Source organism: Cololabis saira, chromosome 14 (genome assembly GCF_033807715.1).
Source record: "Cololabis saira isolate AMF1-May2022 chromosome 14, fColSai1.1, whole genome shotgun sequence".
Lineage (NCBI taxonomy): Eukaryota > Metazoa > Chordata > Actinopteri > Beloniformes > Belonidae > Cololabis > Cololabis saira.
This window is the reverse complement of record NC_084600.1, coordinates 3119988-3145324: the sequence shown is the minus strand read 5'-3', so window position 1 is coordinate 3145324 and position 25337 is coordinate 3119988. Positions and strand designations below refer to the sequence as shown.

Genomic DNA, 25337 nt, shown 5'->3' with positions numbered 1-25337 from the left:
TCTCTTACCCTGAAATACGTCTAACAAGACAATGGTAAAAAAAATCATTACTGTCATTGGTGATAATCAGCGTACGCCCCTGACCCGTCAGAGGAATTTAAATCATAATCACGGCTTTTTGGCTCATTCGTGAGGGGACTTCATTATCACACATGAATAAATATTTGCAACTTGTTCCTCTGCAAACAGATTTCCTGTTTCTCTGACACTTTCCTCTTTTTAACAGGGAGCCCCTCGGGAAGAAGAAATCAGGTACGATGTGTTTTGATTGTGCATTTTTAAATACAGTTGGGGTTTGATTTGGAACAGTGATGATTGGATTGAGAAATGAAAAAAGGAAGTGCAGAGGAGAAGAAGAACTGAATGTGTTTATGCTATTTTGTCATTGAAGTTTGTATAATGACATCATCGCCATCTAGTGGTATAGACACTTAACTTCATGTGAACAGATTTTTTCTGAACAGATTTTAAAATAGATACTTTTTCTGTCTATATTTAAATGTTTTTTCTTGGGTTGTGACAGTACCAATAACAGAGAAACACAGTTTTCCTGTTCCTTTTCATTATGTGCTTTATTTCCTTTCCATTCATCTATTATTCTTAGGTTGCATCCATGTTATCTTTTTTTTTTCAGTTTTCTTCTCCATTCATTTTCCTTTCCATCAGGGTTTGTGGAGCGAGCGGCTACTTTCCTAAAGCGAGGTAGTGAACACGGTGCCGTGCGTTGCCGTGCGTTGCCGTGCTGTGTGTGTAAGGCAGTGGGTTGATCCCCCTCTCCCCCCCCCCCCGGCCCGGCCCGGCCCGGCCCGGCTCAGGCGGCCGCTGGTTCTGTTCAGGGCTTTGGGGCTTTGAGTGGCTCTGTAAGAAAAGTCCATTCAGATCAGGCAATTTTCACAACCTATCTGCCTCATATTCTGGTCGCATTTAAGTGTGTCCTGTTGGAATATACAGGACTGTCTCCGAAAATTAGAATATTGTGATAAAGTTCTTTATTTTCTGTAATGCAATTACAAAAACAAAAATGTCATACATTCTGGATTCATTATAAATCAACTGAAATATTGCAAGCCTTGTATTATTTTAATATTGCTGATTATGGCTTACAGTTTAAGATTAAGATTGCCAGAATATTCTAATTTTTAATATTAAAATAATAAAAGGCTTGCAATATTTCAGTTGATTTGTAATGAATCCAGAATGTATGACATTATTGTATTTTCTGTAATTGCATTACAGAAAATCACAATATTGTAATTTTCTGAGACAGTCCTGTAGCAGAATGCTGAAGATAATGTTCAGCATCAGGCAAAACGTTTTACAAAAGCAGACTCTGATAAAGATGTTACCAGTAGCTGAAATAACAGAAGAAGAGAAGTGTCTAAGATGTGGCAGTACATACATCTTCTCAAACCAAGAAAAAGAGCTCCAGTTGCCCTCTATTGCAACATTTAGAAAAAGCTAATGTCATGAATTAAAACAAATGGGCATCATTAATCATGTTGCGCTTGCTATTTGTCAGCCATTTCTGGTTTTAAGAAATATTTGCTCTTCCACTAATATTCACATTTCTTACTCGCAGAATTAAGATGAATTGGTAGGCTGCATTCGGAAAGGATAACTGTAGCTAAAGAGGATTTTATTTGCGGTTATGAGTGTGGTGTAGCTGCATTACGAGCCCTGGTGTGTCCCAGCTGATTTCCCTCATGCTGATTTGTTTGTTGGTGGTGGGTCTTCAGTGGTGCTTGTACGGTGCAATCATATCCACACTGACCAATAAATTAACCCTCTACGCCTTTACAAATCATTCCCTCTACTCCCGTTCTCCGTATGTCCCTTTGTTCCACTTTCCTTCACTCCATCTCCTTAATCACATATACGCCTCCTCCACGTCATGTCTGCCGCGGATAAACTTCCTCTCATTTTTGAGTTTTACTTAACAGCTTTTACGCTGATTTGTGACCCCAGAATTATCAAACAATTTACAACGTAATATTAGCTGCTGGGGAAAAAAATAATAAAAAAAAGAAATTAAAGGACTGTCTCAGAAAATTAGAATATTGTGATAAAGTTCTTTATTTTCTGTAATGCAATAAAAAAAAAATGTCATACATTCTGGATTCATTAGAAATCAACTGAAATATTGCAAGCCTTTTATTATTTTAATATTGCTGATTATGTCTTACAGTTTAAGATTAGGATTCCCAGAATATTCAAATTTTTTGAGATAGGATATTTGAGTTTTCTTAAGCTGTAAACCTGATCAGCAATATTAAAATAATAAAAGACTTGCAATATTTCAGTTGATTTGTAATGAATCCAAAATGTATGACATTTTTGCATTACAGAAAATAAAGGACTTTATCACAATATTCTAATTTTCTGAGACAGTCCTGTAGACTTTGTCGTCAATGAGATACATAACCTTTCAAAGGTCAGTACCTCACAATTCTTAGTTCATCAACTTTCCTGAAACACTTTTCAATGGCTAGCACAAAATAATGAGAGGAGGTTTTTCCCACTTTGACATGTAAATCTTCAGCTGTTCTTAGAAAAACCGAGAAGTTGTTTGTTTCCCCCTCTGAGCAGGAGACTCCTCCGGAGCAGACCCGCTCCTCCTGGACCAGTACGTGGCCGTCACCGACTACGAGAAGCAGGAGAGCTCGGAGATCAGCCTGCTCGTGGGCCAGGTGGTGGAGGTCATCGAGAAAAACGAATCTGGCAAGTGTTACATCTATATTATTTTATCACTATTTTCCTGTTTAACTACAAACCCTGTTTCCAGAAAGTTGGCGTGTTCTGCACATCGAAAGACAGATCTTATGTGCAATCTTTAAATTCTATTTTTACTTCGACTCCGGTGCAATGCATGATGGTTGGATTTGCCATTCCTTTTGCTAAATTGATGTCTGACATTCATAAAAAAACTTTTTACACCGCAAAAACAGTCCTATCAGGAAAAAAAGCAGAATATTCCATGAATCTAGTCATAATTGTCTTATTTTTGGCAAAACATCTTTTTTCCATCAGGTAGGAACTTTTTTCTTGACTAGAATTCTTAAAACTATCCAAATAGTCTAGAATACTCTCCTAATTTTCATTAAAAAACATTTTATTTTTCGTACTTAGAAAAGAGTTATTGCTGTGTAAGATATGTGATGCAAAGTTACCCTGGGCATGGGACCACATGTTAATATGATAACAAGCACTGATGTTTTAAGAGATTTTATCTCCAAAATATAGCTTCACATTTTGATTTGTGAAATTACATTTCACTTCAGTCCATTTTAAATGAGCACTGGTACAAACAGGGCCAGCTTGCTTTTGTAGACGTGGCGTGAAACTGTGTTCACTGCTGATTTGTCTTCAGATACGTTCCTTGTTCAGTGCTGTAGCCTCATCATGACATCATGTCTGTTTTTAAAGCAGTGGTGCCTTCAGGCCCAAAGATCACAGCCGTTCAGTATCTGTTTTCAGTTTTATATCTTGGGGAAAGGGCATTTAAAGGTATTATAAGTAAGGAAATCCCTTCATTGTTTTTCAGTTTTATGTTAAAACATAAACAGTTGGGCACCTACGCAACTGTTTAAATCTGTTATCAACGTTTTGGATCCCTGATGCTGGCATTACAGTCAAAGTGTGCATATATTTTTCCATAATCCAATAATAATTCAGACTGAAAAACAGCTTTTTCCCCAAAGCCATAATCGCCCTGAACAACATGTGAATGTCTTCATTACTGTTTTTTTTTTTTACCCTGCAATACTTTTTCCCGGCCTATACAGGACTGTCTCAGAAAACTTGAATATTGTGATAAAGTTCTTTATTTTCTGTAATGCAATTACAACAAAAATGTCATACATTCTGGATTCATTACAAATCAACTGAAATATTGCAAGCCCTTTATTATTTTAATATTGCTGATTATGGCTTACAGTTTAAGATTAAGATTCCCAGAATATTCTAATTTTTTGATATAGGATATTTGAGTTTTCTTAAACTGTAAGCCATGATCAGCAATATTAAAATAATAAAAGGCTTGCAATATTTCAGTTGATTTGTAATGAATCCAGAATGTATGACATTTTTGCGTTACAGAAAATAAAGAACTTTATCACAATATTCTAATTTTTTGAGACAGTCCTATACAGTATGTGCAGTATTTCATCACATGTGTAGTTATGTTATTATCTGTAGATAGGATCTCAGGTCTTGATTTCATTATTCAAAATGCACCTTAACCTTTTTATATTTTTATATTATTTATATTTCTTATATTTCTTATCTGTTTGCACTGTCTTGCACTGGAGAGGTGATGCTGCTTTTAATCTCACTGTACCCACAATAAAGTATTCTATTCTATTCTATTCTAAGGATATTTACATTATAACTTTCTTTTCTGGAAAAGCAGTGTCGTATAAATGGTTAATGGTTGAATTGTCCTGTTGCGGTCCAGGCTGGTGGTTTGTGAGCTCGGAGGACGCGCAGGGCTGGGTCCCCGCCACCTGCCTGGAGGCCCAGGACGACCCCGACGACTTCTCTCTTCCTGGAGAAGAAGGTACAGCAAGACTTTTACATGAGAGTTTAGAATTTATTAAAGGAGAGCCCCTTGAGATGTAACATCTCATTTTTAAGGGGGTCCCAAGAAAACATTACAATATATCACATTACAGTACAGACATACATGACATAAAACAAACCCCCTCCCACACACAACCCCTACACACATAAGTCTAGTTACAAGTAGACTAATTAAATAACCGGAACGATGAGATAAATATAACATAACAGAGAGGAAAAAAAATAAATAAATAAATAGAAAAAAGGACAAAAAAGATACATAAATTTAAAACATAGGCAATTTGTTTTAAGATGAGAATATAATGACAACTTAAAACAATGAAAATAGGTAATAGAACGCAAAAAGAGAGGAAGATTATTCCAATCTGATGGAGCTTTAAAATAAAATGATCTTTTACCAACCTCTTTTGAAATTCTAGGAACAAAAAAAAGTCTGAGTGAGTATGGAGAGTTCTATGGAATCATGAGTTCTTTTAGATATGGAGGACAGTGAAAATAAACACATTTAAAAAGGAGCTGAAGCAAAACAATCAAACATAAAACAATGATGTTCTGAAAGGACAACGTAACACAAATCTACATAATGAATTAAATAATACGGTCAGAGGTTTAAGATAGAGACTTAGTCGAAAATTTCTTCTGAAAGCCAATTACATGTGTGCAAGTTACTACATTTCTGACCCATTTGAACAACAGTCAGAAGAAGATTACTAAATAACTTTAAAGCTCTTCACTTTTAAACTTTTATATTAGAGGGGGAAAAAATGTTTTCACATCTGCCATTGTGCACAAGAAAGAGCACATGGAAATCCTGTTAGTTTTTACGAGTGAAATGAACTTTTATTGACTGAATATACAAAGAGGAGAACCATCAGTTTTCTACTCTGTGTTGTGTTTATGCAGTCGTGCAAAACGTGCTTGAATACAGAGATGAAAACCAATGGTGGGTAGTAACGAGTTACATTTACTCCGTTACATTTACTTGAGTAAGTTTTGGGAAATGTTGTACTTTTAGGAGTAGTTTTGAATCACTATACTTTTTACTTTTACTTGAGTAGATTTATGAAGGAGAAACTGTTCCTCTTCCTCCGCTACATTAGGCTACGTTGAGCTGTTACTTTTCTTTTATCCCTTTTATCCGCGTACGCGTCAATCTCATGACATCACTGAGTGATTCTTTGGGAAAAATGTTTGTTTTTGCATGTTTTGTCACATTTACACAGACTCAAACACACACAGAGTTTCTATGAGTTCATGTTTGTTCTAGTTCTGCCTGGTTAAAAAAGAAAAGTACAAAGGATTGAAATTTTGTGCTACTTGTGCTTAATTTATTTTTTTATTCTGTTATTATTTTATTTATTTTATTATTTATTAAAGTACTTGAATTTATTTTAAGATTATTTTAATTTAAGCTATTTTTTATTAATTTTAATAATTTTTTTTATTTTATTGATTTAATTTGCCTGAAGATGATTATTTTGTACTTTTGTCTGTTTGAATGGTTGTGTTAAAAGAATAAATCAGATGTTACTCAACAGTTACTCAGTACTTGAGTAGTTTTTAACCAAGTACTTTTTTACTTTTACTCAAGTCATTATTTGGATGACTACTTTTTACTTGTACTTGAGTCATATTATTCGGAAGTAACAGTACTTTTACTTGAGTACAATTTTTGGCTACTCTACCCAGCTCTGATGAAAACACATGTTTGCATCAGCAACTGAATACATGAAGCTGTTTGTAGCAAAGAATGCCAGCTATTCTCCCCACTATAACTGATTTACCAGTAGGGTTCCCCACAACCCCCCCCACCAACCAGGTCCATTGACGTCGATTGTTACATTGTGGATGAAAACATCTCCGGGTGGCCGATGTAATGCTCACTTCCTATTTTGTCCCACCTACTGTGCTGGGACGTTAGTGCCGCGGAGGTTCTGGTCACTGCCGAGGCACGTGGGTCGTCGCAGAACTTTAGGGGATCTATTCAGCACAGGCTTTGGGCAAGGTGGAGCGCACGCCTCTCTTTTCCCCCTGCACTGAATGTGTTGCTTCTGTGTTGTTGATGCACATGCATGCGTGTTGCACGGACCACCCTCGCATGCATATTAAATCCTCGCATGCAGAGCTCATTGTGCATTTGTGTGTGTCATTGTGTGTATGTAATTGAATATACGATATTTTCTGGACTATAAGCCGCACCTGCATATAAGCCGCATCCACTCTATTTTTTTTTAAATAATTAAAAAAAAAGATATACAAGCCACACCTGCTCTATTTAGAAAAAAAAAAGATATGCAAGCCCCAGATATTTATGTTGTTAGATTAGATATTTACTACATGTACAGAAGGATTTTGAACTGTAAATGATGTACATGTTTGTACCTAACTAGATCCTTTCCTAACAGTGTCTTTTAACACGGCAGCAACTTTGCTGATTAAAACGGGACAGAACCAAGAGAAAATAACCGGTATTTATTTTTTATCTATTTATCTGTTTGCAATCTGCTTCTACCTACTTCTATCTGCTAAAGAAAAATCCACAGAATAGCTGCACCTTTGTATAAGCCGCACGGTTGAAAACCTATGAAAAAAGTAGCGGCTTATAGTCCAGAAAATACCAAGTATTTCTATTAAAAAAACAGAAATTAACAAGTATTAAGTAGGAAGACTGATAGAATATCACGGATTGGCTATAATAAGGATAGTAATAGTAGAGGTGAAGACCTGTGTTTCATGTCATTTGTCCTTCTGAATAGTCCTTCTCATGTCAATTCCTTCTGAAAAGTGGAGGATGTGTGTGTTTACTTCCATCTTCCTTCCTCTTATTTCACAAGATGCAGCTTACGCCTTGCCTGATAAAATAAGTCCTATAATATACAATGAGTACACGTCTGTGGCTCCTCAGTATCTCATCGTGAATGGAGAGGAGACGGTCACATGTGTTGTTTCTCTCCGTGACATGGTTAAATATTTAAATGAAATATCCTTACGAAAGCCACACGGCCTGCAGTCGTCCGTGATGCAGACTGAGGGCGATGTAAGGCACTAACCTCCACTTAAACAATGCGAGCCGTTCTGATTCAGTTTTGTGAGTGTGTGCTTTGCTCCCCCACCTTCTACCTTCTACCCTCCAGCATTTATCCGTGAACCGGCGCGCCGTCACTCCCACAACGACCGTCGTGCTCCCATATCTAACACATTTGTGTATCTTTTTTTTTTCTTTTTCTTTCTTTTTCCACATCCAGAAGAGAAGTATTCGGTGATTTATCCGTACGCCGCCAGGGATCAGGATGAAATTGACCTCGAGAGAGGCATGATTGTTGAAGTCATCCAGAAGAATTTGGAAGGCTGGTGGAAGATCAGGTGATTCAAAACTGTTGCAATGCTGCAGGTTAATGTCTCAAACATGACAAAAGTGTACCTGGTGTCGAGCAGGATGGTTGTTTTCTTTCTTTAAGTCGGGGGTCGGCAACCCGCGACTCCAGAGCTGCATGCAGCTCTTTAGTGCCGCGCTAGTGGCTCCATGGAGCTTTTTCAAACATGTTTGACCTTTTTTTTCCTTTTTTTCTTCTTTTTTTCTCTTTTTTTCTCTTTTTTCTCTTTTTTTTCCTTTTTTTCTTTTTCTTTCATTTTTCCTTTCCTCAGCATTTTGACTTTTTTATCAACATTTCGACTTTTTTCTCGATATTGTACTTCAACATTAATCTCGACATTCCGACTTTTTTCTCGAAATTTTGACTTTTTTCTCGACATTTTGACTTTTTTCTCGACAGTTCAACTTTTTTCTCGAAATTTTGACTTTTTTCTCGAAATTTTGACTTTTTTCTCGACATTTCGACTTTTTTCTCGACATTTTGCCTTTCGCCATTTGCCTTCATTCTAAGGCTTATACAAGACTTTTCATTTTTTGCGGCTCCAGACATATTTGTTTCTTGTGTTTTTGGTCCAATATACAGTAGCTCTTTCAACATTTTGCGTTGCCGACCCCTGCTTTAAACCATTAGCAAGCTGGGATCAGAATAAATGATATTAAATTTCCTTTATCACTTCATTTCTTGGATTTTTTTTTTAATATCCAAACAAAGGAATTTGTATATTTAAGTGTGAAAATGCTTTGCATATTTGAGATAATGCGATTAGAAATACTTCTCCAGTTTCCTTGTATTAGTTGTAAACGTGACGGCTCTCTCTTGCAGGTACCAGGGGCGAGAGGGCTGGGCCCCAGCCTCCTACCTGAAGAAGTCCGACATCCAGAGCCAGAGACAGTCGGCTGCTCACGCCAGCACAAACGACCTGGAAGGCTGTTCCAAACCAAACCAGCAAAACAATCAGAAAGAAAACAGGCTCTCAGTTTTCTCTGATATCAACAAAAGTACTGCAACCTACTTATCAGTAGATTAATACCCTTTTCAGTTTAAAAACAAATCAAGAACTTACAAAAAACATTGATTTTCCTTCCACAGAAGTGGGATTAAGACACAGACCCCCCCCACGCAGAGATCTCACCATTGTAAGATGTGACGCTGTTGATTTCGTTAACAAATCCTCTCAAGAAAGTTGTTCCCCCGTCCTAACATCCACGCGTCTTCCTCCCTTCCTGCAGCCGCGGGGTTCCAACTTACCTAAGCCCCCAGTGGCCCCTCAGGTGGAGGAGGAGTTCTACACCATCGCGGACTTCCAGACCACCATCCCCGACGGGATCAGCTTCCAGGCCGGGGTCAAAGTGGAGGTAGGGCTGGCACAAGCCCAGGCTGTACTACAGTTATAGTTATAGTTATAGTTTTATTTGGATCCCCATTAGCTGCAGCTAAACTGCAGCTATTCTTCCTGGGGTCCGACACATAGTATACAGTACATGACAAAAAATTTAAAGTAAAGTAAAGTAAAGAAAAAAAAAGAAAAATAGAAAAGAAAAAAGTAAAAAAAAAGGAAATTCTACTACAAAATACACTTTAGATTTCTGTCAAATAAGACCAGTGCTCCTTTTGACACTCACATTAAGGTTACAGTCATTCCGTTAAACATTTGGATATAATGCATTACAATACAAAATCATGCATTCTTTAAATAACATCAATTCAATTCAATCAAATTTTATTTATATAGCTTCTAATACAACAAAAGTTGTCTCTAGAGGCTTTCCAGAGACCCAGAACATAAACCCCCGAGCAATTATTACATAAACAACGGCAGGTAAAAACTCCCATAGTGGGAGAAAAACCTTAAGCCAAACAGTGGCAAGAAAAACTCCCCTTTAGGAGGGAAGAAACCTTGAGCAGGACCAGGCTCATAAGGGGGGACCCTCCTGCCGAGGGCCAGACTGGGGGGTCGGGGACGTCAGCAGCACACAGCAGGCAGGTGGAAGCAGCAACGGGATGACCGGGGGTGGGGACCGCAGGCCAGCTCGCAGCTCCCGAAGCTCCGGCCCAATCAGCAAGCCCCAGGTTAGGTGCAGGGTCGGGGAAAGGTTGAGAAGGGGCAGGGCCAGGGAGAGGAGTCTTGACGGACAAATCTCTCCCCCGCCTGACCGGGCCGTTACCCTGCCCCTCTCACTCCCACGCTGCAGGTTCCGGTGTTGTGCATTCAGAGATACTCTTCGCCACCGGCAGAGGATGCTGCACCATGCACAAAAGAGAAAAAAGAGAAGAAAAGGGGGGGCCAGCACAAGAAACTACAGGAGCGATTCTAACACACTAGAGTTTACACTACCTAGAGATTCACCAACACCAGCTAGAGGTTTACTAAACACTAACTATAGGCTTTACTAAACAGAAAGGTTTTAAGTTTAGTTTTAAAGGTGGAGGTGGTGTCAGCCTCCTTAACCCAGATTGGAAGTTGGTTCCATAGTAGTGGTGCCTGATAGCAGAACGCCGGCCCTCCAAATCTACATTTGGATACTCTAGGAACTACGAGTAAACCTGCACTCTGAGAACGGAGAGCTCTGCCAGGAACATAAGGCACTATCAGGTCTTGCAAATAATGCGGAGCTAAGCCGTTTTGGGCTTTATACGCAAGTAATACAATTTTAAATTGGATTCTGAATTTTACGGGTAGCCAATGGAGCGACGCTAACACGGGAGAGACCATCAACCAATCCAATCAATGTATAGTCATCGACAAAGCGTTTAAGTTATGATCACTAATCGTATCTTGAACCGATGACCATTTTTAGTAAACCAATAACCATTTAATAATAATTAAATAAGTTTTATATGTATTTATTTAAGAGATGTTTCTTTACTAATAATTTGAATTATTTTATGCTAGTAGTTCGCTCAAAGTGTTTTGGTGAAAGTATTTATGGGGAAACGTTTGAATTAAAGTGTGTTTTCACTTTCTAGGTGATTGAGAAGAATGGAAGTGGTTGGTGGTACATCCAGATTGATGACAAAGAAGGCTGGGCGCCCGTCACCTTTATCGACAAGTACAAGAAGACGAGTAACGCCGTGCGGCCCAACTTCCTCGCCCCGTTGCCCAACGAGATGGAGAACCTGAGGCTGGAGAACGGCGGGTCCTCCAACGTCACCGGCGCCGACGACACCTGGTCCAAGCCGCTCCCGGATGAGCCGCCGGCCGCTGCCGCCGCCGCCGCCGCCATCGCCGAGTCCTTCACCCGGCCCAAAATGAGAGATTGGAAGCCCAGTGGCAGCAAGGCGGCCTCTGCTTTCTCCGGGCCTTTGCCCCCGGCTCCGGCGGCCCCCCCGGCCGAGGAGAAGCCGGCCCTGCCGCCTCGGAGGGAGTCCATTAATAAAAGCTTTGAATTGGAGGTGGCAGAGAAATCAAGACCAGATAGTTCCAAGCCTTTGCCCCCAAAGCCCCCGGCACCCGGGGTTATAATGCCCCTGGTAACACCCAAAGCACCACCGTTCAAACCAGACAAGCCACCAGAGACCAAGAAAGAAGATAAAAGCAAAGGACTTTACCTCCGAAATGAGATGGGTCTTGAATGCGGCCACAACGTTTCTGCCAAAGAGGTGAAGAAGTTTAATCTGAAGCCGGTTCCTAAGCAGCCGCCCAAACCCAGGGCGGAGGCGCAGGAGGAGAAAGCCGAGGCGGCCGGCCCCGCGGTGTTTATGAAGCCCAAGCCGGGCGTCAAGCCCAAACCCGTCCCCGCCGCCAAACCGGACCCCCCCGCGGAGAGCAAGGTGGACATCACCAACCTGAGGAGCAAGCTGAGACCGTCCAAACCTGCGGACGCGGGCTCGGCATCAGCATCAGCAGAGAACACTCGCTCCAGTTCCCCGCCGGCCCACCCCCCTCCGCTCAACAACCACAAAAACTCTGACGAGCCCAAGTTTCCCTCCAAACACACCAATGGTTTTAGCCAGGACAGCTCGTCGCCCGCAAAGCCGGCGGTGCCGCCCCACAAGGAGCCGCCCCAGAGACCTCCCTCCATGGCTCCTCGGAGACCGCCGCCCCCCAAGAAAACAGACCCGTCGAGTCCCACCGAAAACAAGTCGCCAGGTTTTAAGGAACCCCAGGAGGGCCCCAAGGCCGGCCCCCCGCCGCTCAACAGACCCCCTCCCCCCAAGCCCAAAGGCCTGGGCCAGCCGCCACCGCCAAAAGAGAAGGAAGAGTCGAAGGGGAACAGAGTGCCCATTCCTCCCAAGCCCCAGGTCAAGGGGGAGAAGCCCGGGCCGCCCCGGGACAAGCTCCCGCCCTTACTCAAGGAGCCCGGCAGGGACGAGCTCTACCTGGCGCTGGCGGACTTCGAGGGCGACGACCAAACGTTCAGCTTCAAGATGGGCACGGTGTTCGAGGTGATGGAGAAAAACAGCAGCGGCTGGTGGTTCTGTAAAAGCGTAGGAGAGGAATCTGAGGGCTGGATCCCCTCGAATTACCTGAGCAAGAAACCTTAACTCGTGTCTAGGAACAAGGAACAAGGAAAGATAATAGAGCGAAGATCTGAACGAACAATATATATCACTATTGTTTTCTTAAACGTAGCTTCTTTTTTTTTTATTTATAGGTACCTTTTTCTTTTATCCTTCTAGGCATTTTTGTTTCGTTTTACCTTGATATTCAGCCAATTGAACCAGCAATAACACACAACCTTATTTGGGTTTTGTGACGTTTACTTTAGTTTGTACCTATACGATATAAAAACCTGCTAGCGTCCGTCGGCCGTGGCCTGTGTCCGTTTTCGTCTTCAGCCGGGCTAGAAACCGCACTAGAGCAGCAGTGAAAGTATCTACATCCGTGCCTCCGGTATTTTATGCAAAGTGCTTCAGTGCTTATTAAACTGTACGCAGCCGTAGAAGTAGTTCGTCATTGGAATCGGTTGACGGAAAAAAAACCCGAATCTGGACACACGTTCTACACAGAAAAAGACAAAAGAACTCAACTCTTAAATTCCTTCAAAAGGCAGCACGTGAAGTCGCTGGGGAGGTTCAGCGAAGTCACACGAGCTTTCAAGTGCCATTAGCAGTTACGTCAAGATGTCTTTGCCAAGTACAGTAGGTGTGCGGCCTGTTACGATAGAGATCTAGAGATTAGTTTTCTGCTTTTGCAATGCCTAATTGTTGTTGACATGGTTTATAACAGATGTGCACTTTCAGTTCAGTTCAGGTGAGGTAAGTTTAAGGGTTTTGGACACTCTTAGGGAGTGCATTTTAATTTCTTACAAACCATTCATTTGCCATCATTTCAATTTGGAACTTCACTATATCAACCCAGCCAGAATATCCACGCGTGGCCCCGTCCCTGATTAAACGCAGGGATCTTGCATCTTAGCAGCTTTAAGCTGGTAATGGGACCCATACATAAGTGCTGGCTGGGTAACTAACTATCCACCACGGTAAAAAATGTCAAAATGAGGCTGGAATATCCACATTAATAGTGATATTTGTAAGAATGTGAAATGCAGAGCCCGTCTTACTATCCGACCGTCATAATTTGAAGATTTACATTTGGTTTGTGCAATGACTTCCAACTTTGAACGGGCTCTTCTTTGCTGAAGTCTGGTGCTCCAGTTACAAAGCGATGACAATTGTGTAGGAATAAGGTTTTACATGAATGCTTGACTGGTCTCAAGCATTATCATTATAACAAATTATTTTTATTGTACAGCATGAGAGCCGATATCTTAACTGTTGTGTTTGGTGTTTCCATCTAGTAGCTCTTTTTTTTTATATGTACAATTTGAGGGGGTTGGAGGTTGGAAAAAAGGGATTTGTTCAATTCACTTGGAGCAAATATGGAGGATTGTGTTTCTGTCAAGTGAAAGAAAAGGTAAAGTTACTTAAGGTCATTCTTTCAAAAACTAAATTTCCAAAAAACTGATCCAAAATGCATATACGGTAAATAAATGTGCATATGTAGACAAGGCTACAAGCTGCAACAGGGTCTGTTCTGCTTCTAGTTGCTATAATGTTTCACCTCCTAAGCCACACGTGCCAAAACGGTTTGAATTAGAAAAAAAAACACAAAATCCAGATATGCCGAGTGATGTTCCTCAGGTGTACTAATGCGACGAGGGAAGGATGACCCAGTCAGACTAATGCATGGTGGATGGTGTCATTTCAGTATTGTTATTTTTGTCTTTTTCATTACATTGAATCTGCTTTTGCTTTGAGTCAATAAAAGTCATTGATTTTTTTCACTTCAAATGTCACATCGTGTCTAAATCTGTTCTTCTACTCAATCCAGTGTTTCTTCTTCTTCTTCAGGCTTTGCTTTGTGCAGGTTGTTCCTGTCCGGGTAGTAGTAGTCAGTAGAAACGTGGATGCCTCACTCTGATCTCACATCTTCTTGGTCCAAGTCTCAATTACCTAAAATATTCTTCCTGTCCGTGTTCGCCTGGCCGGCCGTCTTGTTTTCCTCTTTGATACAAAGAATTTCCAGGGGATTTTAGCAACAGATGCAGAAGAACCATCTATGGAAGACATTGGATAGGAAAAAAATAATAAAAAGAAGATGCATGTACAGGACTGTCTCAGAAAATTAGAATACTGTGATAAAATCCTTTATTTTCTGTAATGCAAAAATGTCATACATTCTGGATTCATTACAAATCAACTGAAATATTGCAAGCCTTTTATTATTTCTGATCATGGCTTACAGCTTAAGAAAACTCAAATATCCTATCTCAAAAAATTTGAATATTCTGGGAATCTTAATCTTAAACTGTAAGCCATAATCAGCAATATTAAAATAATAAAAGGCTTGTAATATTTCAGTTGATTTGTAATGAATCCAGAATGTATGAATTTTTTTTTTTTTTTTTTTTTTTTTTTTTTTTTAAATTGCGTTACAGAAAATAAAGAACTTTATCACAATATTCAAATTTTCTGAGACAGCCCTGTATTGTAGGAATAGTGAACCCATAAAAGGTCTGGTGATGTAGGAGCCCATTCCTGCTTCATTACAGCTGGTTCGGTTCCGGTGGAAATGGCTGTGAATGCCAAAAGATAATTTTTTGAACTTTTTAAAAGATTTTTGGGAGCTGGGGGGGGTAGAGAAAGAAAACTTCTTGACCACACTCCAACAATTAGAAAATCTGCAATTTATTACGAGTTATTTACATCAGTGGTTCCTTATGATCATCTGATACAGTTTCATTCACACTCACAATCCATCCACACACGTTATGTAAACTGAGACAGAGAGGAAGACGTAAATAAAGCCATTAAAAATTACAGAAATGCTTTGTCGCAATTAATTTAAATACTTGTGAAAAAGTGTGAGCGAGGGAGAGAGCCATGAGCCACGAAGCTGTACCTGATTCAGTGTAAATATGCAAATCCTTTTCTCATTAAACATCTGCAGGCACTTTACAGCAAACTGAACTGTTGCACCCCCTTAAATCTCCTTAAGGGGGTGCAACAGTGATGTTGAAGAGCAATGTTCCAAAATCAGATATCCTTTCAACTGTTAAACTACATATTTATTGCTTTTTTTTTTCTCTCTTTTTTTTATGTACTAAATATTCAAAATCATTACATAGACATGGATGTTTCCCTCTCAAAGGTTGCTACATCCACTCTTCATATAATCCCCCCTCTCAGTGCAAAAGGAAGGTAAGGTTTAAGAAAAATAATCCTCTTTAAGTTTAGCAGAAACATACAAGTAATATTGCACATTGGTTAGCGGGCAGTTCGTTTACTGCACTCAGTAAAACTAAAGTTCACTTGGACTTGAATCCCCTTTACAACATCCTTCAAACAAACAGTATTTTTTGCTTTGGCTTTGTCGGTTCCCTTCCAGTGTGTCTGATCTTACAGTAAATATACAACAAAGTAACTCACAGCAACGCTATATGAAAACAGTTTTCCCTTGTTTGATAAAATACAATTCCTAAATCATAAAAAAGGCTATTTCAGTTCTAATTATTGTTGCCTCATTCCCCGTTAATAATCATATTAAAGCCCGTCCTTCAAAATAATTAAAATGCACAGGGTCAAATCTGCATCATGTTATCTATGATTAAAAATAAATAAGACTTTGGCAGCGATGTGGCAAACATCAGTGTTACTGGATATAAAAAAAAGGTTGGATCAAACAGAAAAACGAGGAGGGGGAGTTTGTAAAGCACAAAAAGGTCAAGCACATCTTAGTCAAATTTGGAGTAATCAAAAAGTGCTTACCGGCTCAATGGTACTCAATGCTTTGTTTTTGTTTTTTTTTTAATTAAAAAAATGGAAAAAAAATGGCTGGGATACAGTCTTCCAGCCATAAAGTGTCTTTTCTGTAATATTTCCCCACAAAACCAGATGATTTGGTAGATTTAGCTCATGTACATGAAGACTATCCTCATGTTTCACTGTTGTGCTAAAAGACCTCAATGCAAAAATAAAACAATGGGAGAAGGTTAAGTATTCAAATCATCTGTATCACATTTAAAAAAAGAAAAAAAAAGAAAATCAAACAAAAAAAAGGCTCTGAACACGAGTTAAAACATAAATATCCACTAAAACAACAAAGAAACGTAATGGAGGGATAGCCATTATTGAAGAAAGCTGGTTAGACGGGAGGCAGCAGCGACTGGACTCGCTGGGCCGGAGGAGCGTGCAGCGTCAGCCGTCGCGTCTACATGGTAGAAGAGTCTTGGTAAGGCACGAACTTGGAGAGTTTGTGGGGAGAGCTGGGGTTGGGACAGTCGGCACAGTCGCTCATCCTGAAGAACGCCTCCTGCTCTCTCTTCTTGGTGTTTAGGTCGTCTTCAAGTGCCTGCAATTCACAAAAAGAGAAACTATTGCAAAAAGCAAAAAGGCATAAAATCCTACAGTATGTACAAGTCCTGCATTATTCCAATACATTTAATCCTCCACGTGTAACCTAACAGATGGCAGAAACAGTCTAAAATAGGTCTAATTCAACACTGTTAATTGTGTATTTCAAAGATGTATATCAGAGATATTCCATATTTTAAAAATTAAATGGCAAGAAACGTTTTCAGGCGAAGCATCAAATGACATGATGGATAGTGACACTGGAGACATTTGGGCTGTTTAAGCTTAAGTTTACCTGGTTACAGATGGCTGACCTTAAAAGATCAGGTAGGAAAGTTTTTTTTCTTTTTTTTTTCAATATTTATCCTGATTTTTTTCCCCATTTTTTTCACCCAGTGCTCCTTGTAGCACCTATAATGTAATAATTTCCTATAATGTAATAATTTCCTATAATGTAATAATTTCCTGAAAATGTAATAACACCTGAAAATGTAATAAAATTTGCACTTAACTCAATCGAAAATGTAATAAAACCCAATAAATTAATAACTTCCCCAATAATGTAATAAAATATCCTGACTGATATTGTAATAACATTTTTACCGATAATGTAATACCTTATTACGTTATTGGGAATTTATTACATGGTACTCAAAGTTTGTAATTTAACCCAATAGTCATTCTGGTGTTTCAAATCTAGTGTATATAACATTCTTAGATACTTAAAGACCCACCTGAAAATGTAATAAATTCTCAATAACGTGATAAGGTATTACATTATCAGTAAAAATGTTATTACAATATCAGTCAGGATATTTTATTACATTATTGGTGAAGTTATTACATTATTGCATTTTATTACATTTTCAGTTGAGTTAAGTGCAAATTTGATTACATTTTCAGGCATTATTACATTTTCAGGAAATGATTAGATTATAGGGTGCTACAATCCTCATTGCAGAACATATAACGTAGGAAAATATCCCTGCTGTTTGTTTGTCAGGACAGCAGTAAAGGACTTTGCGTGTCAGATCTGGACAGGAAGACGCACCTTCTTCCTGGGCTTCAGCTGGTCCCTCCAGTCCTTCAGCAGCTGGTTGTGCTGCTCATCCAGATGCTTCAGCCTCTGGGTCTCATTCTCTATCAGCAGGTGGCACTTTTCATTCTGGAGGGGAAATAAAGAAAAGGAAGAGGCGTTAGCAGCTGTGGTGTCGTCATGGATGACGGTTGGACAGCAGATCTTTGCTCTGATTCACCTGCAGCTGCTGCAGCTCCCTGATGTTGCTCTCACACTGGCCGATCATCGACCTCATCTGGTTCTCGTGTTTCTGCTGCTGGTGCAGCCTCTCGGCCTTCTGCCGCTTCTCCTCCTGCAGAGAAAACTGAACCAACAAGCAGGGAGAGCGTTTGTTAAGTATTCAGCCTCATGATTGGGTGTACAGCATAGACATATATACGTAGACGCCGCATCGAGTGTTCTTGCTGCTGCTGCGATACGTCAACGACGCCGCCATATTGGATGTGGCAAGACTGCACTGTAAACTGATACAAATTGACTTATTTTCATAAAGCGCCTTTCTACAAAGAAATTTAGTCATTCATACACGCACTAATATACTTGGGAAACAGTTAGGCACCAAATATAATATATTTAATTTTCTCAGATGGCCAAAAATAAGAATTTTATTGATCGGAGTTGATAGGAGTAATTCATGTTATATCAGCTATAGAGAACAAGGTAGTGCCGAAAAACAATATATATCCCCCCTCACAAAAATAAGAAAAATAGAGAAACATATTTTCTCATCAACAAAACATATTTTTAAATAAGAAAAATAGATCAATAAAACAAATTAAAAAAATTTCAAATAACAAAATAACATATTTGAACAATTTTTCAGACAATAAAATAACATATTTGAACCATTTTTCAGACAATGAAATAATTGAAGAAATCTGAAAAATAGTTAAAATGTTATTTTGTTACTTGAAAATTTAAAAATATGTTTTGTTGATGAGAAAATATGTTTCTCTAGTTTTCTTATTTTTGTGAGGGGGATATATATTGTTTTTGGGCACTACCTTGTTCTCTATAGCTGATACAACATGAATTACTCCTATGTGGGATCAATAAAGTTCTTATTTTTGCCATTTGAGAAAATTAAATATATTATATTTGGTGCCTAACTGTTTCCCAAGTATATTAGTGCGTGTGTGAATGAATAAATGAGACGTAAAACGTACATTTCTTTGTAGAAAGGCGCTTTATGAAAATAATTCCATTTACTTGTATTAGTTTACAGCACAGTCTTTCCACATCCAATATGGCGGCGTCGTTGACGTACGGCTCAGCGCTGGATGGGGCGTCTGCGTATAAATGTCTATGGTTTACAGATATGGTACGGGTGTGTCCTGCCGGCCCCCCACCTGCTTGATCTTCTCCCGGTCCTCCGACGCGCTGCCCGTGGAGTTGATGCGCAGGCTCTTCTTGAACATGGCCATGCGAGTCTTGGCCTCGCTGCGCTGGATCTTGGGCAGGCGGTTCTTCTCCTGCTGCTGGCGAGCTTTCAGGATCTCCGTCATCCGCTGGTTGTAGGCCTGCATTTGCTCCAGCTCCTGGAGACGGAAGCAGAAACATGTAGCTGCAGTTGGAGCAAAACAACCAGCAACTCATCTATTTCTAGATTCTGCTAGTAAAGCGGATACTGGATGACTGTGGTTTATCTCAAACATGGAATAACATTGACTGGTTGAAACTAACTGTTGAGCAAAGGTTGAAAGATCAATTCCTGCAAAAATGGCAAAGTGAACTCTATAGGATGACATCATGTGATATTTATGTAAAGATTAAGCAAGAGTTTAACCTAGAACAGTATTTATTGTGTCAAAATCAAAAGTATAGACAGGGCATTTGTAATTTTAGGATGAATAACAGTATAATACCAAAAGTCACTGGAAGGTATAAAGGTTATTATTATTATAATAAAAGGTCTGGATAGAAGTCAGAGATTCTGTAACTCTGTAACAGCAACCGTATTGGAGATGAGTTTCATATCTTGTTTGAATGTAAAAATGTAAATATAATTAATCTGACAAAAATATTATACAAACCGACCATCTATGTTTAAATTTATTTTGTTACTTCAATCTAATAAGTTAAATGTTATTTATAAATTAGGCGCCTTTTTGAAGAATGTCCTTCCTCTGTTTAAATGATTTTTATTTTTTTTCTTTGCCAAATTGAGTATTTTAGTTGAACATGTACAGCCTGCCACTTGCTACAAATGTACAAATGTTTGTGTTCTGTGCTCTATACCATGTGATCATGGTCGTAAGTTAAAATAAATGATTGATTGATTGATTGATTGATTGATTGATTGGAATCCTCGTTTGCTGTTGTAACGTCATGTTTGCCGGCGACTTGCCTTCTCGTGTTTCTTGAGCAGCTGATGCCTCTGCAGGAAGTACTGGTCTTTCAGCTGCTGCTTCAACATCTGGTGTCTCTCGTACAAGTATTTCTCCTCCATGTCCCAGATCGTAGCCTCGCGCTCTGATCACAGTTATTGAAACACAAAGCCCATAATTATTATATAGTTACCGACAAGAGAACCGAGGGTCATAGGCAGTACTGCAGTTGAGGGGGGATGAGGGGGATGGCATCCCCCCCCCTGATCCAACGGTCCAAATCATCCCTCCTTTCCATCCCTTATGTCATTTCATCAATGAATGTGGTTTTACTGCTATTTCAACATTTAGAGTCATCACCAGAAAAATAACACCAGAAAAATACCTTATTTTACATTTTTTACCTGTTTCAAGTAAATTTTCACTTGAAATAAGTAGAAAAATCTGACAGTGGGACAAGATTTATCTTCTTATTACAAGCAAAACAATCTTGTTCCACTGGCAGATTTTTCTACTTATTCCAAGTGAAAATCTACTTGAAACAGGTGAAAATTGTTGTTTTTTCCAGTGATGAGTCTTGTTTTAAGTGTAATGAGGTTTTCTTACTAAAACAAGACTTAACTAGAAATAAGACAAATATTCTTGTTAAGATTTTGAGTTTTTGCAGTGATCCATTTTACTTATCCTGTGAAGGACAGAGTCATATTGATAAGTTCAGAAAAGTGTTTTTTATTGTTGTGTTTTGATGTATTTGATGTAAGCCCAGTGGATATTTAAAGCTTACAGAAGGCTGCATTTAACTGCTGCTATGTCATTCCTGCAGTATTTCTGCACGTGTTTTGGTCACTGCTATTATTTGTAATACATTATATTATTTGTAATCAGCACAAATTATCTGTCCCCATATGATAAAATCCACCATCCCCCTGATTTTCTTTTACAACTCCAGTACTGGTCATAGGGAGGGTTGACAGAAGCTGCACCTCTGATCAGCTGCTGCTTCTTGTTGAGACATTCCCTCTCCCTCTCCGCGATCTCTCTCTTGTTGTTGGAGATGATCGTCTTCAGCGTCGTGTCCAGATCTCTCCGCTGATCCGCCAGGAATTGCTCCTCCTAAGTTACAGCAAAGAGAAAGAAAAGAGAGGGAGGGATTGGATGGAAGTTAGAGATGAGGGAAAACGCTTCGCTAGGGGGGATACATTCTTACTTTTTCTTTTTTTAATGTCAAAAAGGTTGACGCATTTTCCTCGGGATTTAATGAAATGTTGGTGACATGTTTAGGTCAAAATACCACAGAAATACAGCAAAAAGCTCAGTTTACAAGCACTCCACAGGAGCCAAGTTTGAATGGTGGAGTCTTAATAGCTCATTAAATGAGAAACTTTCAGGCAGAAACTGCCACAAATCTGATTTATTTTTCAGAAATTATGTCTACGCGTAACGATATTTCATAATGCAGAATGGCACATGTCAGGCCACCCTGGGTTGGGTTTACTTTGCTTATGAATCGAGACGAGCAAACATACGTCTTTTATCTTCAACTCGTGGAAGGAATTCATCCTCTCTCTCAGGGATTCTTTGCGTTGACTTCGAGGCAGCTTATCCACAGAGTGCTTGACCTAAAAACAACAAAACAAAAAAACTCAGGTGAGAACTCAATCAAAGTTGAACATGCACTATACAAATGTGCATTCTCTTGGCTCATTTTTTCCTCCACATTCTCACCGCAAAAACTCAAAATCTTACCAGGAATATTTGTCTTATTTCTAGTTAAAATGTCTCATTTTTAGTCAAGAAATCTCATTACACCTAAAACAAGGGTCATCACCAGAAAAATAACTTATTTGACAATTTTCACCTGTTTAAGGTAAATTTACACTTGAAATAAGTAGAAAAATCTGCCAGTGGGACAAGATTTGTGAAATTGTGAAAGTGAAAATCTACTTGAAACAGGTGAAAATTGTTGCTTTTTCCAGTGATGAGTCTTGTTTTAAGTGTAAAGAGATTTCTTTTACTAAAAATTAGACATTTTAACTAGAAATAAGACAAATATTCTTGTTAAGATTTTGAGTTTTTGCAGTGCTGTCATGACTTCAGTGGGCCTATTAAATACCTCCTCACCTCTTTTTTCTTGTTTTTTAACTGATCCTGGAACCTGCGGTGTTCTCGTTCCTGCTCCGCCTTGATGCGCTTGGTCTCCTCCTTGAGCTTGACGTTGTGGTCTCCCTCCATCCTCTCAATGGTCTGCTTCTGGTTCTTCTCCAGGTTCTCCAGCTCTGTGTCGTAGTGCTTCTTCCTGGTCTGGAACATTTCAGCACCGGGAGATGAGATGGAGATTAGAAACTAATTCAATCTGTAGGCTCCAAAACAGTCACTAAATGGGTTCAGCTAAACAGAATATGTTTCTCTAGCAGTTTAATTGCAATTCAGGTTGAAAGTTGTACTTAACAAAATAACCAGCTCACATTCATTTCTTGGTCAAAGCGTCTTTGCATTTGATCTTTTTGTGTCTCCAGTTTGGCGTTCAGTACAGCCTGAGCACGTTGTTCCTCCTTCTGCAGCAAACGCAGCTCCCGCAGCTCCTGCCGTCTACACACACACACACACACAGAGTTTTATAATGTTTACAGATGCATATCAAGAAGTTACAGGACTACCATCAATATATCCCACTGGTGTTGAATTAGGCAATAAAACTACATTTTAAATGATCGTCCTGTGCAGGAAAACTGGCATTTGAGTGAATTTTTGAGCCAATCTCTTTCCTTCTGAACCTCTGAAGGGCTTGTTGGTTCATCGCAATGAGGCCCGGTACGGTGAGAGAGAACATAACCCAGCTTGAGAAGGCCATTCTCTAAAGTAGACATATTACAGTGTTCTTGTTTGATTGCAATTTCAGCTGTTTTGCACAAGATTTCATCTTAAAATGTTTATACTTGCACAACTTTCTGCCATAATTAATCACTTTTGAGCGTGCAGCAGATAACAGCTCATATATTTAGAGGTATTTAGAGGTCCTCTTTATTGGAACACCTTACCACTCAATATTAGAGAATGCTCGAGCACAAATAATTTCAAAAAACAAATCACAACTTTTTTGCTAACCCAGCTTAGAAAAGCTTAACAACTAATTCCCAGAACTTCTCTGCACATCCTCATCAGATTCCTGTTTTTCTAGTAATTTAGCTTATTCTCCTTAGTGGCCCTATGTTTTACATATCTCTGTAGATATTGTTCGTTTCATTATAGGAGGACCACTCCACAAGCCCTTATGGGTTTTTTTGGTTCATCCTGCACATTTTTTTTTCTGTTACATTGTATTTCTTTTTCGACATACTGTTTGTCTGAATTTTTGGCGGTTGTATATTTTTTCATGTGCAAATAAATAAATAAAAAAATATATTGGTAATAAGCAAGCCGCCAGTTGTCCTGCAGAGTCATTTAATTTTAACATGTAAATTAATCAATCTTTTCTTATCTACATTTCTCCATCTGCAACATCTCATCGTCTTCAGAAAAGAAAGAAACATTGTCCCTAGGTTTGCATAATAATGTTTGGAGCTCTTGTTGTTTTGTGCTAATGATGCATTCAATGTAAGGATGGATAAAATGTGTTTCTCAGTGTCTTATCTGGCTTATCTGGTGAATTGTGCTGTACGTGGCCACATTTCTAACCCGGGATTCAGTCCAGGTAGTAAAGTTAGTTATATAAAGACATTCATTTTTTTTTAGAAAGATTAAAATGTGTTTGTTTTCCACTAAATTTAAACAGCTGGAAAGCAGGAATTGCTGCAGTCCCATGTGCAATGTTGTATTCCTAACACTAGATGGAGGCAGTACGGCAGTTTGTTTCTGAATAAAAAAAAAAAAAAAAAAAAAAAAAAAAAAGGGGGCAGATAGTCATTTCCTGTCCCAGAAGTTGCAATAAAACTTCCAGGGACACCCTGAGGTGGAATGTGTGGCTCCCCTGCACCGATACTCTTCACCCTCAACTACAAGTAACCGGGGGGAGGAAACTAGTCCTTTTTCTCATGACTGTTTGGGTGTATTTATATTAAACTCTCATGGGACGAGAGCCCCGCAGAGCGGGGTCCTTTAAATAGAAAGGAACATCCAAAGGGCCACTTGTTACGCTGCAGACTGCAGTCCCTGCCCACGGGGGAACAGATGCCACGGTTTACGCCCCATAGATGAGACAAATGGTTCAAGTTTGACATTTGGACATGTGCACATGTTCGTATGGGTTTGTGCAGACGGTGCATACCAAACGCACACATCGCACGTCCAGTGCATGTTACATGGTGGGTCAATGAGGTGACGCCTATATTTTCTGAAAAACTGATTTTTTTTCAATTCAAAAAAGGTTTAAATGGATAAAACAAATATATACTGTATATGACCTACCTGTCCCACATATGGACTCACTTGAATTTTACAAAAAATACTACTTATTTGGGATTTTGTTGTTGTTTCAAGCGTCAAAATGTCATGTGGTGCGACCGTCCGACCATGACTATTGTTTTGAAATCACTCTAAATGTTGTTAAATCAATCTTCTGCCTTATCTGGCATGATTTCTGAAGTGTCTTGTAGTGTGTAAGATTTATACACATTTGTATTTATATTTCCATCATAATATACAAACAAAGTTGTCCATTTTATGAAATATCATGTGGTGCGACCATTAAAAAAAAACAATTTTTGTATAATACTGAAAACTTGTAAAAAAAAAGATGTCAAGATGTTAAGGAAATTAATTTATTTTAATATGAATCATGGTTGCACCACATGACCTTTTTTAAGGCTAGTGCCAATTCATCTTGACAAAAAACTTAATTTAAATTTTTTATATGAATAAATGAATGTGTACACAACATTCTTAATGTTTGAACTACTGCAATAGATATTCTTATTTAATTATTTTAAAAATGACCTGTTGAACATCCTCATCCGTCATTGACCACGTGCTGCTCAGCAGTCCATGTCCACATACCTCAGGAATCTCATCTCTTCATCTTTCTTCTCGTCATCCCCTATGATTTTGGAGGTGGTCACGCTCACTTCCACCCCGTCGATGACGAACCTCCGCGTTCGCTTCAACGTCTTACTGGAAAAGGCTGAAGCCTGTGAAAGATAGACGGGGTTAGAATTTACAAAGAGAAGGAAAAAAAAAAAAGGGGATCAA

At 39.1% G+C, this 25337-nt stretch overlaps 2 protein-coding genes across 4 annotated transcripts in view; one reads left to right on the top strand and one right to left on the bottom strand.

The window, feature by feature from the left end:
- Nucleotides 1-14186, top strand: part of sh3pxd2b (SH3 and PX domains 2B) — a 62996-nt gene extending 48810 nt beyond the window's left edge. The window contains exons 6-15 of one of the 3 annotated variants that reach the window (XM_061739423.1): nt 227-252; nt 667-702; nt 2587-2718; nt 4454-4555; nt 6500-6583; nt 7824-7941; nt 8775-8950; nt 9042-9088; nt 9182-9307; nt 10920-14186. In XM_061739423.1, the coding sequence (XP_061595407.1) occupies nt 227-252; nt 667-702; nt 2587-2718; nt 4454-4555; nt 6500-6583; nt 7824-7941; nt 8775-8950; nt 9042-9088; nt 9182-9307; nt 10920-12437 (2365 nt within the window). In that variant the 3' untranslated portion in view covers nt 12438-14186. The remainder of the gene's footprint in view (nt 1-226; nt 253-666; nt 703-2586; nt 2719-4453; nt 4556-6499; nt 6584-7823; nt 7942-8774; nt 8951-9041; nt 9089-9181; nt 9308-10919) is intronic. The other 2 variants (XM_061739424.1, XM_061739425.1) reach the window with 2 other exon arrangements.
- An 842-nt stretch (nt 14187-15028) lies between these two features.
- The window catches only part of stk10 (serine/threonine kinase 10), a 61925-nt gene continuing 51616 nt past the window's right edge, over nt 15029-25337 (bottom strand). The window contains exons 10-19 of the mRNA XM_061739419.1: nt 25146-25276; nt 22619-22742; nt 22275-22454; nt 21680-21772; nt 21137-21266; nt 20174-20298; nt 19176-19364; nt 18005-18130; nt 17800-17913; nt 15029-16746 (exon numbers count right to left, since the gene is read on the bottom strand). Of these exons, the coding sequence (XP_061595403.1) occupies nt 16606-16746; nt 17800-17913; nt 18005-18130; nt 19176-19364; nt 20174-20298; nt 21137-21266; nt 21680-21772; nt 22275-22454; nt 22619-22742; nt 25146-25276 (1353 nt within the window). The 3' untranslated portion in view covers nt 15029-16605. The remainder of the gene's footprint in view (nt 16747-17799; nt 17914-18004; nt 18131-19175; nt 19365-20173; nt 20299-21136; nt 21267-21679; nt 21773-22274; nt 22455-22618; nt 22743-25145; nt 25277-25337) is intronic.